This window comes from Botryllus schlosseri, chromosome 14 (genome assembly GCF_051294905.1).
Source record: "Botryllus schlosseri isolate E-star chromosome 14, Bs_hap1, whole genome shotgun sequence".
Taxonomy (NCBI): domain Eukaryota; kingdom Metazoa; phylum Chordata; class Ascidiacea; order Stolidobranchia; family Styelidae; genus Botryllus; species Botryllus schlosseri.
In genome coordinates this window covers 1960023-1982034 of record NC_137249.1, presented here as the reverse complement: position 1 = coordinate 1982034, position 22012 = coordinate 1960023, and the positions used below count along the sequence as shown (strand labels likewise).

General features: G+C 40.0%; 1 protein-coding gene and 1 long non-coding RNA gene across 2 annotated transcripts in view; one reads left to right on the top strand and one right to left on the bottom strand.

Annotated features, from left to right (window-relative positions):
- The window catches only part of LOC145455939 (phosphatidylinositol 4,5-bisphosphate 3-kinase catalytic subunit beta isoform-like), a 29884-nt gene that overhangs the window by 4600 nt on the left and 3272 nt on the right, over positions 1-22012 (top strand). Inside the window, exons 3-23 of the mRNA XM_080333971.1 lie at positions 129-248; positions 1231-1407; positions 2604-2741; positions 3875-4000; positions 4740-4821; positions 5088-5254; positions 5318-5413; positions 8148-8300; positions 9343-9482; positions 10156-10249; positions 10876-10997; positions 12077-12220; positions 15260-15398; positions 15458-15603; positions 16074-16183; positions 17221-17351; positions 18352-18473; positions 18535-18652; positions 19713-19868; positions 19933-20034; positions 20803-20963. Coding sequence (XP_080190097.1) covers positions 129-248; positions 1231-1407; positions 2604-2741; positions 3875-4000; positions 4740-4821; positions 5088-5254; positions 5318-5413; positions 8148-8300; positions 9343-9482; positions 10156-10249; positions 10876-10997; positions 12077-12220; positions 15260-15398; positions 15458-15603; positions 16074-16183; positions 17221-17351; positions 18352-18473; positions 18535-18652; positions 19713-19868; positions 19933-20034; positions 20803-20958 — 2739 coding nt within the window. The 3' untranslated portion in view covers positions 20959-20963. The remainder of the gene's footprint in view (positions 1-128; positions 249-1230; positions 1408-2603; positions 2742-3874; positions 4001-4739; positions 4822-5087; positions 5255-5317; positions 5414-8147; positions 8301-9342; positions 9483-10155; positions 10250-10875; positions 10998-12076; positions 12221-15259; positions 15399-15457; positions 15604-16073; positions 16184-17220; positions 17352-18351; positions 18474-18534; positions 18653-19712; positions 19869-19932; positions 20035-20802; positions 20964-22012) is intronic.
- The window catches only part of LOC145456158 (uncharacterized), an 86038-nt gene that overhangs the window by 61807 nt on the left and 2219 nt on the right, over positions 1-22012 (bottom strand). The gene's annotated exons all lie outside the window — the stretch shown is intronic.

The following is a 22012-nucleotide window of genomic DNA, read 5'->3' as shown; positions in this document are numbered from 1 at the left end:
CAAAGGTGACTTTCCTTAACTAAATGCGGTCGGTAATGTCAATATTCTGGTGCCCTTTGCCTTGTAAACGCACGTCCAGACGAGTAATATGGAGGAGATTCAGTCTGATTTTGACGTTATCGGCACAGATCGACTTGAGACAAGAGATCCCGATGCTGAAACTGGTGAAACGTCAAGGGGACATCCAGCAGAAGAAGATCACGCAGGAGATCAAGAATCTCGCCGGGATTAAAAGTAGGCGTGGGCACAATGATTGAGTACTCGAATTTGAAGCGACTATTAATTCTAACAATTCGAATCGAATAGTCAGAGATGAGTTTTAAGAGTAGGCTACTGAAAACTGAAGTTAGGGTTATAACCAAGTCACAAGGTTCCGAGTCACAAGTCATTCTCACTTTTATAGTTTTGACTCGAGTCAAGTCGAGTCATTTTCAATTCACCTCTGAGTCGAGTCCGAGTCCAAGTCAGCTAGTAGAGGCTCGAGTCCCAGTCATCGTGTTTTGACTCAAGTCCAAGTCATTACTTTTTCCAACTCGAGTGAAATAGAATGGCTCGCGTTCATAATATCGTAATTTTCCTCAGTCGTGACAGTTTCTGGCCCTATTTTCCAAGTAACAGGACTGATAGACGAAATACCAATCGTGTGGTGACTTTACTGTTCTTCAAAGTTACAATGAAATGTCTCTCTTGGCCGTGTTAATCTCGAGTCATATGACTTGGTTCGAGTCGTGCAGAATGACTCGAGTACAAGTCGAGTCAGTACAAAATTTGACTCGACTCGAATCATTTTACGCATTTAAAAAAATGACTCAAGTCTAATCGAGTCACCAAAAAATCGAGTCGAGTCAATATTTGAGTCATTACAACCCTGCAGGTACTCGATTTTGCCCAGCCCTAACTAACAGTGGCATGGCGGTTGACACTCTAGTTTATACCTGGCAGAGCCAAATTGGCAGAGCCAAATTTGTTGAACATCGTTTCTATAGACCACCCAACACTTTCACGGGGTGAACTGAAAATTTTGGAATTTTGTTTATTTATTTTTTTGTAATAAATAGAAACTTTCTTCTCCTGTGGCAATGCGGCTACTTCCTGGAATTGAACGAAATTTGGTGTGTTGGCATAAATTAGGTAACCTAACTATTTTATCAAGTAGCCAGAACAATTTGAGAAAAAAAAAGTAATTTTTGAACACCCCTAATGTTCAGTTTCCTTGGATTTGTGTTTCAGGGTTTGGATCTGATCAAGGTGAATCCCAAGTGGCATTCGGACGACCTGATTCGCGAAGCCGTACGCATGTGTCACGACAAAGGCATTCCGTTGCCCACCAACAATCCAGAAGACTACGTCTTGAAAGGGTCTCTCTCCGAGTATATCGTCGGCGATTACGAACTTTGCGACTACAAGGTGACAGACTTTATTTTTTTAGTGATCTTCTGCTTTTTCCGGGTATTCAAGATAGACGCTAGGGCTGTTACAAAAAATTATTTATTCAGATTTCACTGGCTATGTGATAAAATTGTTAGGGTGGTTGAAACAACGCTGCACACCAAATTTGGCTCAATTCCAACCAGTAGAAGCGGTTTTCTTGCAGTAGAAAGTTAAAAATTTATCATTGGAAAAAAAAATTCAAAATTATTCTGTCAACCCCATAAAATTGTTAGGCTGTCAGTAGAGATGATGCACACCAAATTTGGCTCAATTCCATCCACCAGAAGTTAAGTTATTGCAGTAGAAAAAATTTCAATTCCATCATTTTATAATAAATATTATTTAATTCAAATCCAAATTTTTCTAATGCAACAACCTCGCATCTAGTGGTTGGAATTGAGCTAAATTCGGTGTGCATCATCTCTACTGACAGCCTAACAATTTTATGGGGTTGACAGAAAAATTTTGGAATTTTTAATTTTTTTTAATGATAAATTCAAAACTTTCTACTGCAAGAAAATCGCTTTTACCGGTATGAATCGAGGTAAAGTTGGCGTGCAGCGTTGTTTTCACCAACCCAACAATTTTATCACATAGACAGTGAAATCTGAAGCTGAAGTTATTTTTTCGAACAGCGCTAATATACGCCCCATATCAAACCAGTGTTTCCCATAAAACCAACAAATGTTTCCCGTGAACCCCACACCAAAATTTCTTGTGTTTTGAGTCGGGGCACGCACATTAGGGTTGGGGGATGACAGAATTTTGACGTAATTCCAACCATAGGAGCAAAGTTACTTGAGTTTTTCATTCATTATTCTGGGATTACCCACTATTCAGTGTCCAGGCTATTTTCACGAATCCAAAATTTTCAACTGCAATGACTTTGCTTCTATTGGTTGAAAGTGAGCAAAAATAGTTATGCATCATTCTTTTAGACAACTTCACGATTTCATGTAGTTTACAGTAAGATTTGAAATTTGGAAAAAATAATCATTAATAAATTCAAAATTTTCAAACTCCTATACCTTCACATCTACCAGTCGGAATCGAGCCAAATTTGGTGTAGAGCGTTTTTTAAGGTAACCCAACAATTTAATCAGTGAACCCATGAATCCGGATTTGAAAAAAAAATCCACATTCGTGTTCACTGCAATGTTATCAACCCGCAGGCTTTACGCAAATACCTGATAAGGAAAGTCCACGGCAATGACAATTCGTACCCAGAAACGGCTCAGCTGCAATTGCTCCACGTCAAACCGGTCAGGCCTCTTCTCTCTCATTCTACTTATGGATTTGAAACCGTCAAGGTAAGGAATTTGTAGTGTACTATTTTTTTATGTATATATATATATCATCACGGTGGAATCACGGCAGATTATTTCCGTTGTCCATTATTCAAATTTTGAGATCCATTCTTTAAAGTGATAGAAAATCGTGTTTTTTCTTGAATTTTCATTTTTTTCGGACATAATTGGCCGTGTTTATGTTTATCACATTACTGCACAGTTGATCATGGCCGAGAGAAAATAAACACTTTACACTAAACACCAAACACTAAACACTATACACTACAAACACTAGATGGAGTGAATTGTCTCAAAATGTATAAAACGGACATGAGCTATTTTGATTCCTCAGCGACGATATATAGAATAAATAATATATTCATACTGAAATGAACCCTGAAACACGTCAGGGGTAATCGTCAGCAACTAGTAGAGAATAGGAGAAAACATGGACTATCAACAATCGTATCACAAAATATTCTTTCTATGCAGGGTTGTAACTAAGTCGCAAGGTTCCGAGTCACAAGTCAATTTCACTTTTACAGTTTTTACTCGAGTCCAAGTCGAGTCATTTTCAATTCATCACCGAGTCAAGTCCGAGTCAGTTAGTAGAAGGTCGAGTCCGAGGCATGGGGTTGTGTCTCATCATGTTCACTGTTCAGTTTTGAGTTCATTCCGATGCAACCCACATTTTTCAGCTATCCTCGAGTGATATAGAATGACTCGTATTCATAATATCGTAATTTTCCTCAGTCCCAACAGTTTCTGGCCATATTTTACAAGTATGAGGACTGATAGACGAAATACCAATCATGTAGTGACTTTACTATTCTTCGAAGTTACAATGAAATGTCTGTCTTGGCCGTCCTAGTCTCGAGTCATATGATTTGGTTCGAGTCATGCACAATGACTGAGTACAGGTCGAGTCATTACACAAATTGAGTCGAGTCATTTTACGTATTTGAAAAAATGACTCGAGTCCCATGTTCTTGCCAATTCTCTGCTAGTTGCTGAGGGTTGTCCCAAATCGGATGGAGTGCGAATTGGGAATATACTGGTATATTTCAGTATGAATATACGATACAATTGTGTATTGGAGTACGGTATCTCCAAGACTGTCTTCTAACATCTCTATCTGATTATCTCCTCCTCAGCTGGATGACATACCTCCTGTAGTGGGGAAGAGACACAACACAAAGTCGGTGTGGACCAGCGATAGCACTTTCAACGTCACTGTTGTGAGAACGGGCAACATAAATTTGAATTTGGACAAAAAGAAGGTAACGTGCACGCCGTGTGCAGTAGGGCTGTTAGAATTTTTTTATTTCAAATTTTAGTGGCTGCTTGATAAAATTATTGCCTAAATAACGTTGCACACCAATTTTTGCTCAGTTCCAACCTATAGAAGCATTGCTATATAGGAAATGTTCAAAATTTAGGATTTCCAATCATCAATCATAGTGGGTAGATCTATGATAAATAATTGAAGAATTTGCCACCTTAATATTATTTTTTCCGAGTCCGAAATTATGTAGCCTACTGGATAACTTCGCTTCTACTGGTTGGAATTGAGCTAATTTTGGTGTGAATCGTTTTTTTCGGACAACCTAACAATTTGACGAGGTAGCCAGTAAAATTTGACAATATTTTTATATATTTTAAATTAAATAAATCGTAAACTTTTTTCTTACATAGGTTAAAATGTAGGGAAATTCGACTTGCAGCATTTTTTTAGGAAATTTTATCAAGTAGGAAGTTGCCAATAAAATTTGAAAAAAAAGGTTTTGAACAGCCCTAGTGTGAACTGTGCAGCGTGAAGTGGTTCGAAATCCAGACGATGTCCTTCTATGCCGATTCCGTATCTTCATTATTAATAAACTCATTTGTAATCAGGCTAACGGTAGCCGTAGCGTGTCGAGTGAACATTACAGATTGGCGTAAGGGCTCCCCGCTTTGTTTAAGGTTAAGAACAACTGTGATAAATTAAAAATTGTAAAATAATATTTCTGTGTCGTGCAGCTCGTCGTACATATCGGTCTCGTTCATGGGATGGAAAGTCTGTGCAACGCGTGTTATACAAGCAGCCCACAAGATGGCGGAGGTGAGTCCTTCGATTTTTTTTTTCGCAGTAAGCAGCTTTGCCTAAAAAGTGATTGAATCTGATTTGCGGGCTGTTGTTATACAACTAGAACTTCTCGGAAAACCGTTAGTTTGTTGACTGTCATTTAACTATATTGTTAGTTTGCACAAGTCTGACGATGTTTCTGCTGCTCCAGCACTAACAATGACAGCCTCCGACTGCGTAAACCAAATGAACCAAATGAGTCAAGGTTTTCGCAAAACTGATTTGAGATTGTCATGCGACAGGCGCCGAGCAACAGTGGAACGAAGTCCTGCCTTTTGACATCACAATACAGAACCTCCCGCGAAACGCGAGACTCTGCATCGCGATCTGCTCGATTGACAAAAAGGACATCAGGAAACAGCCCAAACAGAACGATAAACAGAGCAGAACGAAAAAGAACGACAAAAAAGTGGGTTTGGACTGAAATCGCTCGTGAATGTTTTTTATTTTTTTATAATATTTCATTTGCCAGCTCGTGAGTATGGCAGCGCAATATTCCGCCGCGACGCCGCTGTTCTGGGTGAATATGAACGTTTTCGACTACTTGGGTGTCTTGAAAAATGGAAAGGTAAAATCGCGTTTCTACCTTCATAGTATACTAATGAGTAGAGCCCGACCGATTATCGGCTCGCCGATAATATCGAGTCGATATCACGCTCGGAGAGAAATATCGGTATCGGCCATTGAAGGTAAAAAAATATCGGCCATTTTCGTGACGTCACAACATGGTGGCAGGGAGTCAAGAGACGTCGGTGAAAGACGTGAGGACGGTCAATTATAAAAATAATTGGCCAAGCTGCATATAGTGCATACTGCATACAGGGCAGTAGGCGTGTCTATCTGAATATTAATAACTAACTAACTAATAGATAATAACTAACTAATAAATAAACTGATATTCCATTTAAACTGTGACATCGACATGATATTATCGGCAAACTGATAAAAATCGGTCGGGCTCTCATGCTCAGTAATCTTCGCCACGGCTGACGACTTCTTTGCAGGTCGGACGCAGTAATATTGTATGTTCGTATTGCGCCGTGTAACAGCCTCTGATATCGCACAATGGCGGGTACGGTTCCACCAGCCCCACTTCGCACAGATTCTTCAACGGCATGAGATATCGAGCCTCGCCCAAGCGGTCCACCCAACGTCGGCAGAACGCCAGAGTCCCGAAGTTTTCCGTGATTAAATTCAGCAGTTTCCTGGAACGCTGCGATCTAGACGCAGAAGTAGGGGTGTCTATCTGAATATTAATAACTAACTAACTAATAGATAATAACTAACTAATAAATAATAACTAATTAATAGATAACTAACCACCGTTATGCCCCACTGACTTCGTGGGAATCCCCCTGCAGTAATCGATCACCAAAGACAGAGAGCAGCTGGATGAATAGTTGTCTGCAGAAGATTTCAATCAGTAAGAGAAATGAGAACTTCAATCATGCTGGACTGACCCTCGTAATGATAGAGAAAAGCGTCGCGTCGAAACATTTCCCGGTTCGGTACCAACAGAGCTAATTATACCAGTAATGTATGACTGAGGCCTGCGGCTGCGGAGCCACCATGATAGGAAATATGCGAGCATAGAGGGCAAGAAAATTAAGCAAACGTGGAATAAAGCCAGTAATTGGTACGAAAATTTTTGATTCCATGATGACATTGGCCAATTCTGACAAAAGAGTGTAAAATATTGATCAATTGATTGTTGAAATGCTGGTTAAAGGCCCATGGGGGATGGGTGGAGCAGTTGCAGACGTGGACAATTTGAGTTGTTTTGCACATTCTCATCAGCTATTTGTTAATGATGTGCTGAAGGCTCCAGGTGCATTGTCAGAAGAATATCAATATCAATATTTGGTTAAACCATTGAAGAAAAGATCCCCTGCAAGGGAGCGGTGGAACCGAAATGAAGAAAGATTTCCTGCTGTGCCACTAACTATGCTACCAAGTGAAAGACTGCTCACTGTGTTAAGTACTATATACATCATCTATGGAAGACCACACAAGTTCACTCCTTGGAGAAAGGGCCGAGAAATTGTGCTTCGTGAACTGTAATCTGCAACTGCTGGATTGGTGCTTTTGATATATTTTTATAGTTCCTTGATCATTTATTTCATGTTCAAGCATATCAATGGCTGTAAAGTTGTTGAAATAAATGCTCTGAGGTGTTAAATATGGGCCTTGAGCTAGATTCCATATCTTTTGAATATCGGCTGAATATATCGGGGTTATCGGTGGAGGTACTGGATATCGGTCTTATCGGTATCGGCTCAGAAATCCAATATCACTCGGGCTCTACTAATGACCCAATTTGTTCTCAGTATCGTGTCTCAAGTCAGACTTGAGTCATGTACAATAACCTCGAGTACAAGTCGAGTCATTTTCGATATTTATAAAAGTGACTCAAGTCAAATCGAGTCGAAAAAAATCGCGACTCATGTCAGACTCGAGTCATGCGCAACAACCTCGAGTATAAGTGAGTCATTTTCCGTGTTTATGAAAATGACTCGAGTCAAATCGAGTCGATAAAAGTCATGTCTGGAGTCACAGTCGAGTCATTTTCCGTGTTTATGAAAATTACTCTAGTCAAATCGAGTCGATAAAAGTCATGCCTGGAGTCAGACTCGAGTCATGCTCAACAACCTCTACACGTCATCCGTATTTGTGAAAATGACTCGAGTCAAATCGAGTCGATAAAAATCGCGACTCAAGTCAGACTCGAGTCATGCGCAACAACCTTTACACGTCATCCGTTTGTTAGTTTGTTTTGGGGTATTCATGGTGTTTGTCGACTACTATGGTCATTTACACCAGGCCGATATTCTTCTTATTTTCCGTAACTGCCGACTTATAGCACGGCCCACCTCTAGGCTTTTGTAAGACACCGCTGACGCGGATGAGGTGGCGAGGAGGAGCCTAGGTAAACCTCCAACACTTCGGTATCGGAATTCGGAAGTCGACCTCGGTCGGACTCGAACCCGCACCCATTGGTGTTGCAGCCGCGGATTATACCACTGCGCTATCTCGCCACGTCATCCGTATTTGTGAAAATGACTCGAGTCAAATCGAGTCGATAAAAATCGCGACTCAAGTCAGACTCGAGTCATGCGCAACAACCTCTAGTACAAGTCGAGTCATTTTCCAAATTAATGAAAATGACTCGAGTCAAATTAAGTCATAGCAAAATTGCGACTTGAGTCAAACTCGAGTCAGGTCATGAATCATGACTCGAGTCATTGCAACCCTGCCACCCACCCATCCCATGCAACAACCATTATCAAGAATTACGTTTTCAGCACAAGATGACTTGCTGGCAATGGCCGGATAATATGGAGAAAGATTCTTTGAACTTGCGTGGCGTCGGCGTCTGCAGGACCGAGGATGATGGCCCGTTCATTGAGATATCTCTGGACCACTCCGGACCGCTGGAGTATCCTTCCTACGAGGAGGTAGGTTTGTGAACAGACTGGACAAGATAATTCTAGTTGGCTAATTAGACTAATTGGAGCGAAATCCCGGTAACATAATTCCAATCTAATTTGTGAAATGGTTCTATGCTCTCATATTAGTTCTGAGATTTTTTATGTGATTATTTCTAATTTGGAATTCGAATCGATTTTCAAGTTTTTGCTAATTCAGTCCTTTCTAATCTAATTTGGAAAAAAAACTGTGTAGTTATAATTCAAATTTTGATCTAATTTGTAAAAATTGCGTGGCTAACGTTCTGATTGTGATCTAATTTGGAGAAATAACCGTGGATATAATTCTAATTCTAGTCTAAGTTGGAAAAAGCTGTGTAGCTATTGATCTAATCGGAATCTAATTTGGAAAAATTGCGTGGCTAACGTTCTGATTGTAATCTAATTTAGAGAAATAACCGTGGATATAATTCTAATTCTAGTCTAAGTTGGAAAAAGCTGTGTAGCTATTGATCTAATCGGAATCTAATTTGGAAAAAATTGCTTAGCTGTCATTCTAATTGTAATCTAATTTGCTGAAATAACTGGATATAATTCTAACACTAATCTAATTTGGAAGCAAACTGTTGCTATTATTGTAATTTTAATCTAATTTGAAAAAAATGCGTAGCGTTCATTGTCATTTTTAACCAATTTGGAAAAAAAAACGTAACTGTAATCTAATTTGGAAACCACTGAAGCTGTAGTTCTAATTACAATCTAATTTGGAAAAACAGTGTAGCTATCATTCTAATCTAACTTGGAAAAAAAATATAATTCCAATTGTAAACTAATTTTTAAGCACTGTGTAACTATAATTCTTCATCTAAGTTCGAAAAAATTTGTGTAACTATAATGCTAATTCTGATCTGATTTGGAAAAAACTGACCGTTAAAATTATGATTTTAACCTACTTCGTAGTTAGTAAGTAGTTCTTATCTAATTTGGACCTCCGCTGAAGATCTTTTTTCGATGCCCAACACAGAATTCGAAACGGCGAGATCTTCTATGCTCACGAATTTTTTCCGTGCAGGTGATGGCGGAAGCGGCCCGGATCCTCCTTTCCAATTACGAAATTCTTCAAAGCGCGCCAAAGTCCCACATCCAACAGCTGCACCAGTATTTGGAGAATCCCTCCGTGGACCAAGATGAGGAGGAAAAGGCTCTTCTTTGGTGAGAATTATTCTTCCTCTCTTGAGAACGGAAGTCTTGTTAAAGCCTGTTCGTCGTTCAGAAGTTGTCAGTAAAAAAGTACTTTTGATTTTTGCGTGTTCTCCCAATTCTTTACAATCTGGATTTTAAAAAGTAGAAAGTAGTTTGGGGATCAGTTTGCGTTGATTTTATGAGTGAAATTGTCACGGGAACCGTGTGACGCGCGTCTAGGGTTGTTCAAAACTAACTTTTTTCCCCGGATTCACTGATTTCATTGTTAGGTTGCCTTAAAAAGCGTTGCACACCAAGTTCGGCTTGATTACGTCTGGTAAATCCAATTAAATTCTTGGATTTATTATCCAAAAATTGAAATTTTTCAAATCTTACCGTCAACCCCGTGAAATTGTGAAGTAGTCTAAAAGAACAATGCCTAACATTTTTTGCTAGCTTCCAGAAATTTTCTCAGCCCTGTGCGTTCATATCTACCTGTTGAAATCGAGCCAAATTTGGTGTACAGCGTTTTTAGGCAGCCTAACAATGTAATCAGTGAATCCCCGAAAAAAAATTATTTTCGAACAACCCTACTTCTCAGATTTTCCTTCCCTAGTTCTTCTCCTTTGACATGTCTTTGAAATTGCCACGCCCCGCTCGTAATTGAGTAGAGATACTGTGACGCCACGTGGGGTTATTACAGGAAACTTCGAATGGAATGCAGGGACCATTACCCGGAAAGGCTCAGCAGGCTTTTGTCGTCTGTGAATTGGAGCTCTCGCACCCACGTAGTGCAGGTATGTACGGATATAGTTCGAGTCTGAGTAGACTTATTCGTGCGAAATTACGGTGGTCTAATTCTAAACTAATTAGTCAAATGTTTTTTTTTAATTTAATTAACTTTTCAAGTCTTTGCAAACTCAGTTGTTCCTAATCTAATGTTGAAAAAAACTGTGTAGCTATCATTTTAATTGTCGTCTAATTTCGAAAAATAGCTGGATATAATTCTAACTCTATCTTGATTTCCGAACAGACTGTGTAGCTATAATTCTGATTTTGATTTAATTAGTAACGAACTGTGTCCCTGAACTCTCTATCATTATAATTCTTATGTAATTTGGAAAAAACTATGCAGCTGTTATTCGAATTTTAATCTAATTTGGTTCAGGGCTGAATATTTTCTGGTCGTCCAGCACTGAATTTCAAACAATTTTTCATGCAGTTAATGGCTGAGGCTCACTTCAATTTCCAAGTTTTTACGAGTTGAGTACGTCTATTTCTGATGTAATGTGAAAAAAAAAATTCAGTTATCGCCATTGCCGTCTTCACATTGTCACGAAATCTTGTTGCGTTTTTGAAAGAATTAGATTATTAATCAGAGTACTAATAATCTGATGATGACAATGAGCATTTTTTGTTTCAGATGCAAAGTTTATTGTCTTCGTGGCCTCATATCGAACCTGACTACGCGCTCATGCTGTTAGATTGCCATTACGCAGACCCACAAGTCAGAAAATTTGCGGTGAATTGTTTACGCAGCGTCAAGTAAGATCTAATAATGAGACATAGATTTGGAAATACAATTGTCGATATACCAAGTCCTTTTGAAATGTATACTAGGTGCTGACGATTGCCCCTGACAATTGTCAGCCGAAAATATTCGGGTTTATTTCAATATGAAAATCGGGGTTGTAATCAAGTCACGAGTCAATCTCACTTTTATAGTTTTGACTCTAGTTCAGTCGAGTCATTTTCAATTCATACCGAGTCGAGTCCAAGTCATCGAGCAGATGGTCGAGTCCGAGTCATGGTATTATGACTCGAGTCCGAGTCCAAGTCATTGTGTTGACTGCTCAGTTTCCGTTTAAAGTCTCGTTAAACCCACTTTTTATAACTCTGTTTGGTGATATCGAATGATTCGCAATTATAATATAACTAATTTTCCTCACTTTTAGCAGTTTCTGGTCGCATTTTCAAGTACCAGTACCAATACACGAAATCCCAATAGGGAGGTTACTTTACTATTCTTCAAAATTACAATGAAATGCCGGTTTTAGCCGTCTGAGTCTCGAGTCATACGACTTGGTTCGAGTCATGCGCAATGAGTCGAGTCCAAGTTGAGTCAATACACAGATTGACTCGAGTCGGTCAGTTCAGCATTTTGAAAATATGACTCGAGTCGAGTCGTCAGGAAATCGTGACTCGAGTCGAGTCATTTCAGCATTTTGAAAATATGACTCGAGTCATCAGAAAATCGTGACTTGAGTCGAGTAATTTCAGCATTTTGAAAATATGACTCGAGTCGTCAGAAAATTGTGACTCGAGTCGAGTCATTTCAATATTTTGAAAATATGATTTGAGTCAAGGCGAGTCATCAGAAAATCGTGACTCGAGCCGGACTCAAGTCGAGTCATGACTCGAAATATTACAACCCTGGTATTGACTCGAGTACAAGTCGAGTCATTATTTATATATTTTACAGGATGAGTCGAGCCAAGTCACCGAAAAATCGTGAGTCGAGTCATGACTCAAAGTCATTACGACCCCGATGATATACTATTCAATTGTTTATTGAAGTTCTGCGCCTGCCCTCTCAAACTATTTTGACCCTCGTTTCTTCACAGAGCCGACCAACTGCAGCAATATCTTCTGCAACTGGTGCAGGTCATCAAATACGAACCGTACATTGACAACCCTCTGGTGACTTTTCTGCTGGAGAGAGCGTGGGACAACAGAAAAATTGGACATTATCTCTTCTGGCATTTGAAGTGAGTCAGACCTATTCCGGTTATCGAGTCAATATTACACTTTGAAGGTAATTTCGGTAGCGTCCATTAAAGGTTAACTAATATCGATGATCTCCGTGACGCAGGGTTGTAACCAAGTCACAAGACAATGTCACTTATATAGTTTCTGACGCTATTTTCCAAGTATCCTTACTAATAGACGAAGTACCAATCATGTGGTAACTTTACTTTTCTGCGAAGTTACAATGAAATGTCTGTCTTGGCCGTCCTAGTCTCGAGTCATGTACAATGACTCGAGTCAGCAAAAAATCGTGAGGTGCAGGCGCGTAGCCATGGGGGGTTTTCGGGGGGTCGAAACCCACTCCTTTAGAAACGAGAAACCCCCTCCTTTACGCGAAACCTCGCCTTATTTGAATGACCGCTCTGACGCTAATACTCGGTTGCAATTCAATAAGTCGTATTATCAGTATTGCGCGGGGCCGATTAACGAAAGGCGCGGCCAATTAACGAAAGGCGTGTTGCTAATTAGCGAGATTCGTCCGTGCGCACTGCACAATGTAACGCGACATGATCTACCGCTGAGATGATTGCGAAATCAGGTCATTCATTGTCGCGCGTTCGGCAATCATTACTAGCCTGATTTACCGCGTCTCCAACAAGCCTTATTCCGCTAGCTTCAATAATCACGTCTGCAATAGGCCCTGTGCGCACGATATCGTCACTGGCCTTCACAATCACATCTGCATTGGCTTGGTGTGCACGATATCTTCGCTGGCCTACACAATCGCATCTGCAATAGGCCTAGTACTAAAGATATCGCTAGCCTAACTACCGCGACTTGGGCCTACCATGGTTTGGCTCCTATTTCTCGATGGCTTGGATAAAATGCTATTAAGTATATGATGATTAGCGATTGTGATTAAAGAGTGACATCTCGTAACTGAATGACACCGAATGTCCGTAATCATGTTCGACGCGTGCGTATGTACATGCGTAATTGATTTCCATTAGTCTTCAGTTATAGTCCAGTAGGCTGAAGAGGTAAGGTTTGAACCACCTGAAATCGGCGTCATTATAGCACGGATAAAAACTCGTACATTTTTACTTGCGCGAATCGTCGCCGAGGCTACGTAAGACGCATAGATGTGCGGGCGTATTTAATTGTTGGACGCTTTGATAAGCGCGCAAATTTAAATGTTCGACGCGTGCGTATTTCATTTTTCACGACAGATCTGGGAGTCGCTAGTTAACGGCACTTCCGGACTCGTCGACAAGCTTATTATACGCCTATAATCGCGAACACGGGGATGTTGTATAATCGTTATTTACACATCGCATATACTTAACCCTAATGAATCGATGCTACGTTACTGAATTCGAAGAAAATCGAACCCCCCCCCCCTCTTTTATTTCAAACCCATCCCTTATTTTTCGGCTGGCTACGCGCCTGGTGAGGTGCGGTGTCCAGATGCAGCCAGCCTTGGACCACTGGGTAATTCTAGTTCAGGGGTCACCAACCTGGTGCCCGATGGCACCAGATGAGTGGCCTGCGAGCCTGTTCTAAAAATAGATTGAATAGCAATATTTGCCAATATTCGTCAGATTATCACCAGTGAGCTTTCAATTATATAAATTGAGTGATTTAATTAGCTATTTTTGTTTAAATCACACTATAACATGTGACTTAGAAATGACAATACATATATATAAACACTTAAAATGATGATATCAAATATCCCCAATTACAATTAGTAATATACCAACATGTAGTAGAATAACAAGATATCGAAGACATAGAATAGGCCTACGGCGTACTGCCCAGTGCCCATACAGGCGATATGGCGGCATGCCATCCACGGTCTTCATGAAGTGGTGGGGGTTCCTTTATGGTAGCTCACAGTCCCGGACAATGCCAAAGTAGTAAACAACGTTACTATCCGGTAGCAAATAGCGGTGGCGTACTGGCAGATGCAGTATGCCCATTGCGTATTGCATATTTTGACACAGCTTGTCTCTCTCACACTCGACGCAATTTGTAGCACCATGTTTCTAACTTTCTGTAATCGATGCTGCTGTCAGGTATAATGAAATCTGTCATGTCTGGATGCCAAACAGTTAGAGATAGAAATTGTACCACTGCAAAATCACCTCCGCCTCAAAGCCCACAAAGCTGCAGCAAACTTTTGGTGCATTGTTGACACGGAAAAGTACATTGGTGAATGCACAGCAGCTATGAAGGCTGCAAGCGTGTTTGGTTCAACTTATCGTTGTGAATCAGCCTTTGCGGACAAGGCCGTCATCAAAAAACAAACTCAGAACACGCCTCACTAATGCACATCTGGAACACTCACTCAGAGTTGCAGTGTAAGTTACATACCAGAGTACAGTGCACTAGTTGACGGCATGCAATGCCTCCCACTGACTGGTTTAGAAACATATAACACGATATCTAGTCTAACGTGTGACGTGCTTACAGTTGTTATATAATTTATACAAACACGGTGCGAAGTAATTCGCAATTTCCTAAAAGTCTTAGAGGCTAACTGGTTGAAATGAGACGTTTTGATTTAAAAGAATCTATTAGAAGTCTTACCGCTATGCGATACCTTCCCAATGCTAAGAATATCAAAGCAGAAATTGTGTCTGGCAAGGGTAAACGGCGGGAATAAATGGTAGCCCGTCGCTTCAATCAGTACCCAAAAGTAGCTCTTGGTTGCCAAAAGGTTGGTGACCCCTGTTCTAGTTGTTTAATCGGACTAATTGGAGCAAAATGTCGGTAATCTAACTTGCAAAATGTTTCTATACTCTTAATTTAAATCTAATTTAATTTCTGGTTTCCTGAAAACGTTACAGGAGAACTCTGATTTGATATCAACTGAAATTGATTCTGTTATATTTCTTCCTAATTTGGGATCTATTTCAACTAAGTTTGTAATTTTTTGCAAATTCGGTAATTCTTATTGTAATCCAGTTTGGACAAATGTATGAGCTATAATTGTAATTCTTTGGAAAGGCTGAAAATTTTCTATTCGTTCAACTATGACGTACACTTTTCTCCAGATCCGAATTATCGAACCCGTTTGTTAGCGGTCGTTTTACGCTCATATTGGAAGCGTACTTGTTCGGGAACATCTCTCATATCGATTGTCTCCATGCTCAGCACAACGCCCTGCTCAAAATGAAGTCTCTCAACGAATTGGTGAGTACAACGTTTTAGTCTCCGGCACGTACGGCAATAAATCTTGTTGATGTTTTCAGGTGAAGTCTCCGCAAATCAAACAAAACGAAGTGAATAAATACGGAAAAAACGCGTTGCTGTCGTGCATGAAACAGGAGTCGTATTCCAATGCTCTGAGCGACATTGAATGTCCGTTAAATCCCGGGATCATTCTTGAGAAAGCATTGTGAGTTTTTCAATGAAAATTCGAACTTGCATCTAGAGAAAACTCAAATGTGTGCATTACGGTTGTGTAAGAATAACTTTTTTTTCCGGATCCCGGGGATTCACTGATTAAATTGTTAGGTTGCATAGAAAAACGCTACACAGGAAATTTGGCCCGATTCCAACCAGTATCGACTGGCAATTGAAATTTATGAATTTATTATGAAGCATGAAATTTTTTTTTCAAATTTTACTGTCAACCCCATGAAATTGTCTAGCTGTCTACCAAAAGGATGCAAAACAAATTTGATGCAATTCCGACCGTTAGAGGCGAAGTTATTTAAGTTTTCATTCATGATGCTGGGATTTTCTACCGGCAAAGCACTTTTGAAATCTCTACTAATTGATGACGATTGCCTGTGGCAAAAATATTCGGGTTTACTTCAATATGAACGTATTGTTCAATTGTGTATTGTTTGTCTCCATTCTCAGAACGGACAAATGCAAAGTGATGAGGAGCAAGATGCGTCCTTTGTGGCTGGTTTTCAAGAATTCCAATTTGGACACCAAAAAAGTCAGCGTCATATACAAGAATGGAGATGGTAAGATTTCATTCTAATTTGTAGATCTGGGCAAACTCGGAAAGCTGAGCAATTGGTCTGAGTCGTTTATCACTCATTATAACAGTGTGAAAGATGTGAGAAGTTGAGATGTGTACCTTTTATGCGGCCCAAAAAAGAATATAATGGCAGTTTTACAGCACATTAAGGATAATTCGTTATTATCATTATTAGCGCTTCCGACGACACCTTTGCGTTTGATCACAATATATATGGCAGCAACATAACGTCCAGTTTAGTCATTTCAATCTAGTAGCTCATCTTGAGCTCATTCTGGAATAGCTGCTATGCATATCACAGGAGAGAACAGATTTTTCTGCAAGCGCATTTATTCCAAAACCCCAACAAAACATCTCTAAACAGGGGTCTGTTTTTATCAGCAGGCTATTGGCAATTTGGCTATTAACATGGTGTTATGCTCAACGTACCGCAATATCCTAACTGAAGCAAGACTGCGTGGGCATTGCATGGTTCTTATATGAAGAAGCGCGTGATGAAAACTTTCATTATTGTCAGAATGAAGCAACACGGTCTGTCCCAAGCAGTGTACGGACAACTTCAGTGTTGTCAGCCAACAACTGCGGCTGTTGATCCTTCTTTGGATTCTTGGCAAGCTACTTAGCAATATGACGGACAATTTCTACCCGAGAATGTAGGAAAGCATCTCTCGTTGTACTACAACAAATATTATTTCTGCCATTATTTGTGTTGTAATAACTACTGGAATTCTTTCTAGGGCCAGATTTCTTTAAACTAAAGTTTTTTCAAGTAAATAATTCGTCAGTTTTCGAGTCAATCCAAGCATTATGTGGGAAACACCTAATTTGCGTACGTTAAGTCAAAATTTGGTCAAAATTATGTTTTTTAAGGTAAAATTTTTTAAGGTTTTTAGGTAAAAATCGCTACCTTTATCACACATTTTGCTAATTTGGAGGTTTCGCGGACCCCCTGAAATTGCTTCGCGAACCCCCGGTTGATAACCACTGACTGAATATCTGAATGGGGTTTCAAATTTTCAGACCTGCGGCAAGACATGCTGACGCTTCAGATTATTTCCATCATGGATTCTCTCTGGAAATCGGAAGGGTTGGATTTGAGGATGATACCGTACGGGTGTTTGTCCACGGGGGATAAACAAGGAATGATTGAAGTGAGTCACCGACAGTGGGGGTCTGTAACGGAGTAATTTTTCAGAGTACTGAAGCAGATTTTACAGTATTTCCACTGAGATTAACGCATTTTAAAGCAAATTTCTTAATAAAATTTTGATTTTCTGGTGTAAAAAGTCGTTTTTGGATTGGTTTGCGTCGCCTTCATGTGTGAAATTGTGAGGGCAAGCAAACCAAATGCCTCCCGTATCACGAGAATTTAATATTTTATCAAAAATTGCACCCCTTCGCATCGTCATCTGTAGGGCAAGTTTTTGTTGCAGTTAAATCCGTGGAAAGTTGCATTTATTTTTTCACAAAAGTCACATTAACAGTTAACATTTTGGTCAGTTGACTAAAATAATAAAAAAAGTTCAACTTCCTAGTTCCACTCCTGAATACAGTTTTCCATCCGCATTCTCCATTTGTTGACTAAAAAAAGGTCAACTTTCCGGCTCAGCTCCCGAAATACCCGTTGGAGCGTTACTGCAGTGCTGATTTACGGTATTTCAGTCGAATTTGGCCGTGTATTTCACCAAAATTCTCGAAAAAACAGTGACCGATCTATTTAAATATACTACCAAATATAACCAGTAAGTTGGTTGCATGAAAAATCGAATGAACTTTCATGAAAAATCGAAAAAGTTGCACTATAAGATTCCCTCAAACAGCTTAAAACAACATTCTACATCACTTCCGAGTATTTGGGAAGCTGCCGGAAGCTGTAAAAAAAAGTTGCAAAAGCTGCAAAAACTTGCCCTAGTCGGCAGTAGTTTATTGTTCGACGCGATGCTATGTCTTGCTAATCTGAAATTAGTCACCACGGATTGGTGGTACGATTGTTGATATACAATGTTCTTTCCAATTCTCTACTAGTTGCTGACGATTACCCCTGACGAGTGTCAGCCGAAAATATTCGGGTTTATTTCAATTTCAATATGCTATTTAATAGTATATTGAAGTTGTGTCCCTGCGGGAGATGTTTATTCTGCCTCCGTTCAGGTCGTGACGCAAGCCAACACGATCGCCAACATCCAAAGGGAAAAAGCCGGGAAATTCCGAGCAGCGTTCAGGCACGAGTCCTTGTTCGACTGGATCAAGTCTAAAAACGAGACGCCTGAAGCGTGAGATTCGTATTAAACTTGGGCTGGAATTCGGTGTCACCTAACCGGGGGCTTGTTTCAGGTTGGAAACGGCAATTCAAAACTTTACGTATTCGTGCGCCGGTTATTGCGTGGCGACCTATGTGCTGGGCGTAGGAGACAGACATTCCGACAACGTCATGGTGACAGAACGTGGCCAGGTAACTTTCTGGGGAATCGTAGTTGGAGCGTGGCAGACATACAGATCGATTCAGGGTTGTAACCAAGTCACAAATCAATCTCACTTTTATAGTTTTGACTCGATTCAAGTCGAGTCATTTTCAATTCACCACCGAGTCAAGTCCGAGTCCAAGTCAGCAACAGAGGGTCGAGTCCGAGTCATGGTATTATGACTCGAGTCCAAGTCATTATATTGACTGATCAGTTTCCTGTTAGAGTCTTGTTAAATCCACTTTTTATAACTCTGTTTGGTGATATCGAATGGTTCGCATTTATAATATACTAATTTTCTTCGCTTTTAGCAGTTTCTGGTCGCATTTTCAAGTACCAGTCAGTACCAATAGACGAAATCCCAATGGTGTGGTTACTTTACTATTGTTTGAAATTACAATGAAATGTCGGTCTTGGCCGTCTGAGTCTCGAGTCATATGACTTGGTTCGAGTCGTGCACAATGACTCGAGTCCAAGTCACGTCAATACACAGATTGACTCGATTTGAGTCAAGTCATTTCCGTATTTTGAGAAAATGACTCGAGTCAAGTCGAGTCGTCAGATAATCGTGACTCGAGTCGGACTTTGGATCGGCTCGAGCTTATTTGCAGAAATTAGGCATAACTTTACAGTAGGGTTGTTCCAAACTCATTTTCTTCAAATTCGACCGGCTGTTCGATAATATTGTAAGGTTGGCTAAAAATACGGTGCATACCAAATTTGATTAACGTAAAACGTGTAGAAGCGAAACTTTCAAAGTTGGTTCTAAATTTATGGAAAAATTGAATTTTTTTTTCAAACTTTACTGGCAACCCATAAAATTGCCAACTTGTCTAAAAAAAAACATGGGTTACAAATTTGGCTCAATTCCAACCAGTACCGGTGAAGTTATTGTAGTACGAAATGTTGGATTTGAAGAAAATAGGCTAGTAGAAAATTGCCAGATTTCCCAAATTATATTCCAATTAGAATGGTTGCTACCCATTTTCCAAATTAGTTCAGAATTAGAATTCGCAAAAACTTGGAAATTGAATTGGTTTCATTCAACAGCTTTTCCACATCGATTTCGGACACATCCTCGGCAATTTCAAGACCAAGCTAGGCATCAAGAGGGAGCGCGTGCCCTTCGTACTGGCGCACGACTTCATCCACGTCATCAACAAAGGAAAAACCGACACGAAAGAGGAATTCTTGAAGTTTCGAAAGGTGCGAAAATTTTTGGCCGAAAATGATCATATTTTTCGGAATCTAACCAAATATTCTTCTTCAGCTTTGCGACAGCGCGTTCAAACTGCTGCGCAGTCGCGGCAATCTCTTTATCGCGCTTTTCTCTCTCATGTTGTCGTCGGGACTGCCCGAGCTTACGTCAGAGGTAAGCACTTGGTTTTGCCTACATGCGCTACTTACGTGAGTGGTTATGTTTTTTGACTGCTTACACACTTGAAGAGATTTCAGTTTCCTGGCAAACCAAGCCCTGCCTTAGGGTTGTTCAAATTGTTAGGTTGCCTCAAACAAACACTGCACACCAGATTTGGCTCGATTTCAACTGGTAGGTGTGAACGCACAGAATTTTTAAAATTTTGAATTTATTATTCAAAAAAATTTAAGATTTCACCATCTACCCCATGAAATTGTTGAGTTGTCTACGAACACGACGTAAGACTAATTTGATGCCATTCCGACCCGTAGAATAGAAGTTATTACAGTTTTTCGTTCAATATTCTGGGATTATTCGTTGTCGAGGCTATTTTTGCGAATCCAAAATTTTCAACTGCGCTGGAAGTGAACAATAATCGGTGAGCATCGTTCTTTTGAACAACGTAACAATTTCACGGGGTTAACAGTGAAGTTTGAAACAGTTTTTAAAATTGTTTTTATAATGATTGAAAATTTTCAAACACCTGCGCGTTCACATCTACCAGTTGGAATCGATCCAAATTTGGTTTGCAGCGGCTTTTTTTAGGCAGCTTAACAATTTAATCGTGAATCTCCGGAATCCGGGGGAAAAAAAGGTTGTTTTTGTTTGCTACTTCTGCGTGTGCTTGGCGAAAATTTTTGACGGTAGTCCCACATCATCTGACTGCGTTTTCTAGTTTGGCTGTTGAAAATTAGCGATATCGTGATATCGGGGTGTTTCCAGGACGACCTGAAATATCTCCACTACTCTCTGGCTCTCAGCGAGACCGAAGTCGTGGCCGAAAAGCGTTTTCGAAATAAATTCGACAAGGCTCTGAAAGACTCGTGGGCGACCTCGATCAACTGGTTTTTCCACAACGTCAATGTAGCCGACGGATGAGACAGGTTGGCCATAGTTTTTCTATGATGATAACTAGGGCAAATTTTAGCAACTTTTTTTTACAGCTTCCGACAGCTTCCTAGATACTCAGAATCTATGTACTATGATGTTTAAGCTGTTTGTAGGGATTTTATAGTGCAACTTTTCTTCATTTTCCATGCCAATTTTTACTGCAAGTTTTATCAAATGTTGCGTTGAAATGTAAAGGAGTGATTTGAAAACATGCCATAAAGTATTTCTAGTATGGTTCGATTCTCTTTGATTCGCAAAACAAAGCTATATGATGGGTTAGCTGCATCTCGCTGTTATGACACAATGTCTTGCAAGCAAGAAGTTCAGCTACCCCTGCCAAGCACGACCGTGCCCGAACAAAATCTGAATAGTTCGATTTATTAATTCCGTCGTTTAAATTTGAAATAGTTTTCCATTTCACGAGCGCACTGGCGAGATCGTCAAAAATTACATTTTCACTGAGTCACCTTTCTCAGGCCATTGCTTTTGTTAAAGTCACCGGGTGTGAGTTATCCTGTCATGCCTTGGGTCAAGTTTGCAGACCTAGGGGGTTTGGGGTGTGTTATACGACTTGTTTTAGGGGGAGCGGTTATCGCTATGCTGTTAGGCTTTTGGAGGGAATTATTCCCGCATTGCGTAATTTTCTTGCTATGTCACGGAAATAATGTAATTTTGGGGGGTTTCGTCAGACCGTGCGTTGAATGGGAATAAAGTAACAAATTGGACGGCTCTGCCAGAACTAGGTTACAATTATAAATGCAACTTCTGTTAAAATTAAATGCGACTTTCTCGCGATTTTAGTGCAACAACTTGCCCTAATGATAACATCCGTCGCTTGTGTAATTGCCTGTTTGCAGACTAGATTATTCATGTTATCTAATTAGTGTTGTTAGTTTTTGTTGTTCTCAAATCGCGGGAAAGTTGCACCTAATTTTGACAAAAGTTGCAGTAAAAAGTTGTATTTATAATTTTTGTTGAATCGGTAGGGTATGAGATACTCGAAAGGTTCCGTTGTATGACCTAGTTCTTGCAGAGCTGTGAA